This window comes from Pistacia vera, unplaced genomic scaffold (genome assembly GCF_008641045.1).
Source record: "Pistacia vera cultivar Batoury unplaced genomic scaffold, PisVer_v2 Contig490, whole genome shotgun sequence".
NCBI classification, from domain to species: domain Eukaryota; kingdom Viridiplantae; phylum Streptophyta; class Magnoliopsida; order Sapindales; family Anacardiaceae; genus Pistacia; species Pistacia vera.
In genome coordinates, this window is record NW_022196324.1 from 179586 (window position 1) to 188225 (window position 8640).

General features: G+C 35.0%; 1 protein-coding gene and 1 non-coding gene across 2 annotated transcripts; both read left to right on the top strand.

Annotated features, from left to right (window-relative positions):
* The first annotated feature begins 1006 nt into the window (after positions 1–1006).
* On the top strand, positions 1007–1080 carry TRNAI-AAU. Its single transcript has one exon. It is a non-coding gene; the product is annotated as a tRNA-Ile (tRNA).
* A 3214-nt stretch (positions 1081–4294) lies between these two features.
* On the top strand, positions 4295–5824 carry LOC116104996 (protein BIG GRAIN 1-like E). The gene has a single exon (XM_031391421.1). The coding sequence runs from the start codon at positions 4569–4571 to the stop codon at positions 5556–5558; it is 990 nt and encodes a 329-aa protein (XP_031247281.1). The 5' UTR covers positions 4295–4568; the 3' UTR covers positions 5559–5824.
* Positions 5825–8640: the final 2816 nt, after the last annotated feature.

An 8640-nucleotide genomic window follows, 5' to 3' on the forward strand; every position in this document is an offset into this window, starting at 1 on the left:
TACCTTTATGGAAATAGGGTCTGATCCCGTGAGGTTGAGGCCACCAGCAATCCGTTACACCTGCACACACAAGGAAACAAGTGTGAAGAGAACAGAAAACACCAGGGTGGTGTTTGCCGTAGGCACTCCGACGCTCAAGTCAACAAGGCTGAGTAAGGCTAATTTAGTGAGGGCTAGAGAAAGAGAAGGTTACCATAAGTCTAGTCAGAGACTATAACTACTACTGTGATGCGAAGTTCTCAAGAGTGAGAACTACGAGGTTAGAAGGTGTGCTGTTTCGTGCCTGCGGGAGGGCTAGCCTCTTGTTTAAATAGCAACTGTAGGATCTTTGAGTCCTAATAGGACTATGAGTCCTTGGGAGTTGAGGTTTTGTAAAAAAAAGAGCCTTTGACTCCCTTACCTTAGTGGGAAAGGGAGTCCAGCGGGTCTAAGATACGGATCTTAGATGAATTAGGGTAATAATGGATCTCTTCGATAGAGTTTGGATAGTGCTGGAGTAAGTAGGCAGCCCTAGGCTCCAAGTAGACTTTAAGTCTAATAGATGGTCTAGGATCAATGGGCCCAAACCCAAGCAAGCTGATGATGGGGTCCAAACGAATCAGGACCTTTTATTGATTGGGCTCAGGCAGTGAGCAACATGGCAGGTATAATGGGTGGGCATAATGTGCGATCTCTGTTGCAAGCCCAATCGGAATTGGGCCATGGCTCTTAGCTTTGTTGAAGGAGACTTCGTCTCTGGGCCTATTTGGGTCGATGACATTTTTTGCCCTAACAAATGTTACTTAGAAAACTCTCTACCTGATAGCTAAACGTAATATTAAAAAAATAAAAATTAAATACCCCTTGTGAATGATATATATATAATAAGTGTCACATGACTCACAGCAATACAATCATGATTGAAACAATTTCAATTGAAAAAATAAATAAATTTAATTCTAATTAAAATTTAATAACCTGACTTTATCAGAATTCTATAATATAAGTTAAAGTCTTTAAAGTAAATGGCCTATTAGCTCAGTTGGTTAGAGCGTCGTGCTAATAACGCGAAGGTCGCAGGTTCGAGACCTGCATGGGCCACTCTTCCCACACTGGGCTCCTGTTTTGCAGATTGAAAAATTAGTATTGGGCTTTCGGTCCGTTGGGCCTGTGGATGAGATTAACCCACCTTAATTAAATTCTAAATTTTATCAAAACACAAAGTGGATTCATTACAAAAGATCCTTAAAAAATTCATTTCCAGAGCCATCTATTCCAAAATTTCCAGTAGAACTCAATAAAGCACTAAAAAAACCTATTTGTACTGACTGTATTTAATTATTATTATTTTATTTCTCATCTTTTTTTCGTCAAAAAACGAAAAAAATTCATAAGATCATGAAGAATTCACTTCTACAGTCATATTTCCTAAAAAAATTTCAATATAAGACTAAGAAACAGAACACAAGAAGACGCACACCCGAAAAAAAAAAAAAAAGACTTATACTGAGTTCAAAGTCTTGTTTAGTAATTTAGTCTTATAAGCTAAGGGACCATATCCTACATCAACAAACACTATTTACACTACTTTACTATAATATAATATATCTAAGAGATGGTAACCATCATAGCATATATCTTTGGAACTTGAAAGTCATAAAACAAAATCCATAAAGGGTTAGATTTTTTTTTTATTTTCCAAGACTTAGAAATAAGACACAGAATCACTTACATGTGTAGCTTGTATGGCCACGTTGAGTTAATTATATAGACAGATGTTGAAGATTTGATGCATTGGTTTAAGTAATATTAGAAAAAAAGGATAATCGATCGTCTGTGATATTTAGATTTTAAGATAGATAACTCATCTCCCAATGTACCCACACATCCAAAAACTCTCTTATTCTTATCTTATCTCAAAGAAAACTTGTTCACCAAAGTTGATGGCATCTGATTGGACATTGGTTATTGCATGCCAGCAATAAGAGTTGAAGCCACTAACATTTGTGTGAGATGGATCAGATGGGGAACAATCTACAGTCATTTCCCTATTTTTACGCACAAGTTTGGTTCTTGTAGGGTCTTCTGTGTTTTGATGGATGGTTCAATTTCTATACTTGGAGGATCGATATTTCATTAAGTTAAATTTAGGCAAATTCCAAGTCGCATATATACATATATATAAAATAAATCTTTAAGAGAAAGGGTATAAATAAAAGGGCAAGATCGAAGAGAGAGAGATGGGACTGATGAAAGAAGGACGACCATGTAAGGTAACTTTAAAAATGCATGGTGTATAACTAAAGAAAAGAACGAAACATGAGAGACATGTATCAATCAAATAGAAATTGGCTAGAGGGGATGAAGACATTAAGCAAGACGCTGTCATTCTGATCTTAACAAGCAGCCTAACGGGCCTTATACATGTGGCCATCTTCCTATCGGTTTCTTCTTGTAGGTCCTCCATGGACCTTTGATTTCAGGCACATAACATATTACTTGTTTTAATCTCATTGCTATCTTTCTGCTTTCTACGAATCCAACTTGTGGTTTGCAATCAGTTTGGCCACACTTGTGTATATATATCAACATCTGATCTCAACATTTTTATGATCCATGTGAAAAATTTTATGTTGCTGAGGTGACTGTTCACCTGACACTGTCGGTAAGATCAAAATGGTATCCAATCAGAACTGGTAGAACATATCTTTGTTGAGCAAGGTGACAGTGAAGGATCACAAGCCCAATGGTGAACTGAATTTTTGTTGCACAGACTCTGTGGTGGTGGTGAAAGATAGCTAAAAGAAATGAAGGCCGAGACGGGACCAATATCACTACCATTTTATTGCTTCAATATTGACTTGACTTTCAATTACTAGTAACATTGTGTTGATGATGTACACCAAATACTGAAACTCCACCTTCATACTTGTCACGTGTGCTCTTTTGATTCGCCATCTATGCACGTGTGCTCGTGCCCACACGCACGCCGGGTTGAAACCATTGTCCCCAACAACGAGGGATGGGAATTTGTGTTTTAAAATGGGCCAAATCTATTGACTAACCCAATATCTTAAAAGAAAGAAAGTTGTTTACACCTCCTCTTTTATCCTTTGGTGGGACTGCACTATTTATACATTATCATCACATATATATTTTAAGCATATGGTATATATATTCTACCATATCTGGATATACCATGATAAAGAGTAAAGACTATCATATATATATATATACAAAGACAGAGATCAAAAAAAGAAAACAAAACATGTACAATCTTGTATATATTTGCAATATGTCATCAATGAGTGAATGTTTTGTGTATTGAATTTTCCTGTTTTCTAGCCTCATTGCACTTGAAAATTCCAGAAGGAATAAACATAAAGGTAGGGCTACCTTGTCCCTCCAACGATAATCTTTTCTGCTTTGTTCAAAGAGTACTGAGTACTGACCAACACAGAAGCATGGACTAGATAGCTAGATGATCTCTTTTGAGCCAGGCTCATGTGTGAATTGCATATTCGATTTACATTAAGTTAAAGATTAATTAGATCTAATTGAAGTGGTTAATGACTTGATATTGGACAAGGACAATTACTGATAATGACATTTGCAGGATTGAAATATATTTATTGTCAAGTTGGAAATGGGATATGTCGTATTCCACTTTTCTCTTTTCGTGTAAAACAACTAAACACCTTTGGAGTAGCGTATTGACGAGGAGATTGCGAAAGGGGAGGGGGGATTCCCAAATAACTAAGAAAACTAAGCCAATAGGAATATTTATCTTTTCCCCACTCAGGCTGACCATTAATACTCCTTGAGTATCTATCTCCATTGAAAAAAACTCAAACCCATTACTCTCCCAAAGAGGAAGCATTTCAGATTTTACTGGGCCATATACTTATTTGATTTATGACAGTCAAAAGATATCTTAGCAAAAAAATTATCTTTCCTTTAATTTGATGTTATTAAAGTTATTTCCAATTTATTAAAGAGTGAGTTCCAAGTCTTAAAAGAAGGGTGACAGAGATCATGTATGTATCTCTGTTATGATATATATATATATATATATATACATATGAAAGTAAAGTTAGTAGTATATATAGTACATCACATTCACATAGCCATTGCCAACACCCACTTGAAAGGAAATCCCACTAAAAGAAAACTTGAACCCTAGAATCCAAGGAAACACAGCTCTTTGCCCCCCACCATGCCCACCATAACCTCTGGTTTTTCACTGTATGAGAAGGATAAAAGCTTAGGCCTATTGTACCCCACTTCACTTGTATAACTAAAGCACAAATTTCACTACCAACTGGGACCTCTCCAAAAACCTCCAAAAACATTCTTCATCATATAAAATTATTATTGACAGTGCAGTTGATTATTATAAAGCTATCGTCTCCCACTACTCTCAATCATTTCAAAGTCTAATCTCATTCCCTCTCTACAAACTCAGAAAATTCCTCCTTTTATTCTTCTTCCCCTCTCTTTTACTTCTTAATTTTCCCATATATACCTTCGTCACCCTGTCACATAACTTCCAAACTCAATTTTCAAACCCCATAACAGAAGTTTCAACTATGTCCATCACACTTTCAGACACGGACAAGATTTACAAGAAATCATTCCATCACAGGAATGATTCTGGTGAACTTGACGTTTTTGAGGCTGCCCGCTATTTCTCCGGCTACAATGAAGGTTCTGGTTATCATTGTGGAACATTTTCTCAGAAGATCTTGAAAGAAGAAAGACAAGCATGGAGAGCAGGAAGAATCAGCTTGGACGTGCCAATGATGAGAGAATCGCTTCCTCAAAATCCTGTTTGTTATCAAAAACAGTCTCATCATGGTATTGAAAAGCAAATTAAAGAGAAGAAATACAAGCAACCAAGCTCTCCAGGAGGCAGACTTGCTAGTTTCTTGAACTCTCTCTTCAATCAATCAAGTTCCAAGAAAAAGAAATCAAAATCCTCTACACAGTCCATGAAAGACGAAGAAGAGAGTCCCGGTGGGAGGAGAAAAAGGAGGAGTAGCATTAGTCATTTTCGAAGCTCGAGTACCACTGATTCAAAGTCGTTGTATTCTTCTTCAAGTTCAGGTTTTAGAACACCTCCTCCATATGCACACACACCCACAAAGAGCTACAAGGATTTAAGAAGCTACTCAGATCACAAGCATGTAGTGTCTTTGTCCACAAAGCATAATGGACAAGCACTAAAATCTACAGCTTTACAAAACGAGGTAATGGAAGACAAAAAAATTAATACAGATTTACCTTGGCTGGATGAGAAATTAAAGTTCAATAATAATGCATACTCGGACAAGTACAAGAATTCTGGTAACCATGCAGAAAAAGATAGGATTTGGGTTGATCATCGGTATTCATCTGAAGAAAAAGAATTTAAAAAGTTGAATGAGATTGATGATGGTGCAGATAGTGATTCAAGCTCGGATCTCTTTGAGTTGCAAAATTACGACTTGGGTATATACTCAAATGGTCTGCCTGTGTATGAAACTACGCATATGGACAGCATCAGAAGAGGAGCACCAATTTCCAATGGAGCTCTATGAACTGTGTACATTAATTTTTCTCCCCTTTGTTGATGGCTTCTTTGTTCTTATTATTACCATTAGAAGTTGTGAGAAGAAGTTAATGTCCTAGATTTTGCTTCTTTACCCTATTACCAGTTTCTTTGAAAGTTCTTTCAATATTGCTGCTGCTTCTTTTTTTTCTCTGTATGTACAGTTTGGAATGTTTGTTTGTCTTCGCTTTTTCATTGGTGATGTTGTATAAATGGAGTGCAAAGAACACTAAAAGTCCACCATTGGATGACTTATTCGTTGTGCCAAGAATAGTAGTTTCCCACTAAATCAATACAGAGCAAATGCATAATCGCATTCACAACTGGACTGGACTAATCTTTCAATATTTTATCCTCCCACCAAATGCAATATATGCATTCCCCGCACATGCGATGAATGTAAGCTATACATCTTTTTCTCCATTTTTGTTTCTTTGGGAGAAATTATTGGAATTTACACAACCTACACTCCAAATATATGTATATCTTGCACTCATGTGATGAATATATATCTATAGTTCTTAATTCAAACAAGACCTTAGTTAAGTTTTAAAACTCTCACAATTTCTCTTAATTACAAACAATATATAATAATTTTGTGGTCGACGAAGTTTCAAATTTAATCTACCTCTAGGTGGTTAAGTGGTTCAATAAGGACTCTTGGATATATTATTCAAAAAGTCATGAATTCGAGTCTCTTCTCGATTGCTAATAAGGATAACCACTGAAGCTTTTATTTGACCAATAGTTTCAGGGTCTTAGAAGATTAAATGAGGCAGTATAAGCTGGCCCAATCACCCCATTCATAAAAAAAAAAAAAAGAAAAGAAAAAGAAGTTTCAAATTTACATTACCTTTTGTTGCCTTTGCATGTAGAGATGCACTAGCCAGAAGCATGCAACGACATACAGAGTGCTGGGGGACCTGCCAAAAAGAAAAAGCGGAAAAAATTAGTGTACCTAATTAAACACTTGTGTACGAACATAATATCTTCCCAATATGTTTATTTATCACCTAAACTCAATCCAAATTATAGTTAATGTAGTTGTTATAACGTAATACGTACAGGTCAACATGGGATTAGACATGTGACCACGCTTATATTATCCATTTTTCTCTGTAGTTTAGGGACAAAAGCTATACACAATGGTCCAACCAGTTCCATTAAACAACAATTTAACTAGGATAAATTAAGGCCCGACTTTTGAGTTATATGAATAAGTTATGGCTAAAAGGAAGTCTTAGGTCTTAGGTAGTGCTTAAATCATTCTATTTTCTCAGGATTAGGGACAAAATCTAGACAAACCAAAGCTAGCTAGCTAATTAACTAAATTTTATCACAGATTAAATTTGGGATAAATTATGGCCCAACTTTTGAAGCTACATAATTGAGATGAGGCAAAAAGGATATCTATCTAATTATTTGGTGATGGAATCGTGGTAATATACCACTGTTGGCAACCACCTAACAGTGGTGGCCTGCTGTTAGTAGTGGTTTGGTTAGATGAGGTATTTTTATTAATTTATAAATTTTTATTGTAAATGTATTTAGTTAAATTAATAAATGTAAGAGGTTAAAAAATATATCAAATAATATAACTTTAAGATATTATATGTAACATATGCTCAAAATCCTATCTTATCTTATTGGATGAAATCTTTTTTCATCTTATTAAAATAGTTTTTCAGAATAACATTTTTTTAAATAACCTACTAAACAGGCTAATATACTTTTAAGTAATAAACATGGACATATCTTGTATTAATTAATATGGATGGATGGATTAATCATCCTGCCTAAGAGTTGGACATCGTCATTTCTGCTTTTAGATTGACATGTTAGCACGTGGGATTGTGTTAAAATTTGATCATCACCTTATTTTCTTGGTATATAATCATCCAAAAAAAAAATTCACCAAATTTAAAGAACAAACATGATAACATTGAATAGATGAAGAAATATGGTAGGTGGTGTGTTTTGTATAAATTGTAAAACACGCGTATAAAGGCGAAAAGTTGGATGATTAAATCTAAGAATGCATAGGCTTTAGAAAGAAAGAATGATGAATAGAGGCACTAAAAAGAAGCCCATTAAGACGGCATGACAGACGCAAAATAGAGTCATGGGGCACACAACAACATCAAACATGGTAATGGAGTGGAGGAGGGCCCTATCCCACAAACATTGTTATTATTATTCAAAGTGAAAAAATGTAATCACAAATCTTGATGAATGAGCCAATACATGGACGGTCCTAACCTAAGTCTTAACTTTTCCATCTTATATACACAAATCAAATCTTTTGTTAAAGTTATAAAAAAACAAATTTCTACTGTTACTGAACTAGCTTCATCTCTCTTCGATATAATTCTGATGCTAATCATATTTTAAGATTTAATGGTGTCGGTGAAACGATTGTACATGGGAATGGAAGCTAATTTAGATAATAAATGTGGGTAACAAGATGATTATTAATTATAATGAAATCAAACCTCATGTAATTCCTTGTTAATTTGTTAAATGTTTTTGGTAGGACCTTTTCTCTGATAAAGATACTCCACTAATAATCAACTTGAGATTCTGAATAAATGGAACTTGGTAAAACTTCATCACTTATTACATAAACATGCCATTACAAAAAAACTTGAAGTGATCCATTAACAAACTGAGCAAATATCAGTGTTGCCCATCTGCATATGGGATACGATATTGCAGGAGATTAATGAAATAATAAAGTACGTTAAAAAACCTGCAACTTGGTACGTACAAGAAAAGGGCATTCTTATAATTGTGTTTGATAGATGGTATCCAATATTACCTTGAAAAAGACGAGAGCTGTAATCCATGTTTGTCTTGTATGGAGGGTCTGTCAGTCCATCTCATGTATAATAAAAACGAAATGCTAGATTTTAGGATGTATATAGTATACCCCCCTACATAATCAATCTATTATCCTTTGGTACGTACAGTATTATTACAAACTACTTAACCTCTTCTAAGATTTTTTTCTGTTTTGGTCTACGTACTTTCCCATATCTATCTTAACTCTGTTCTATAATGCAGCCTTTATG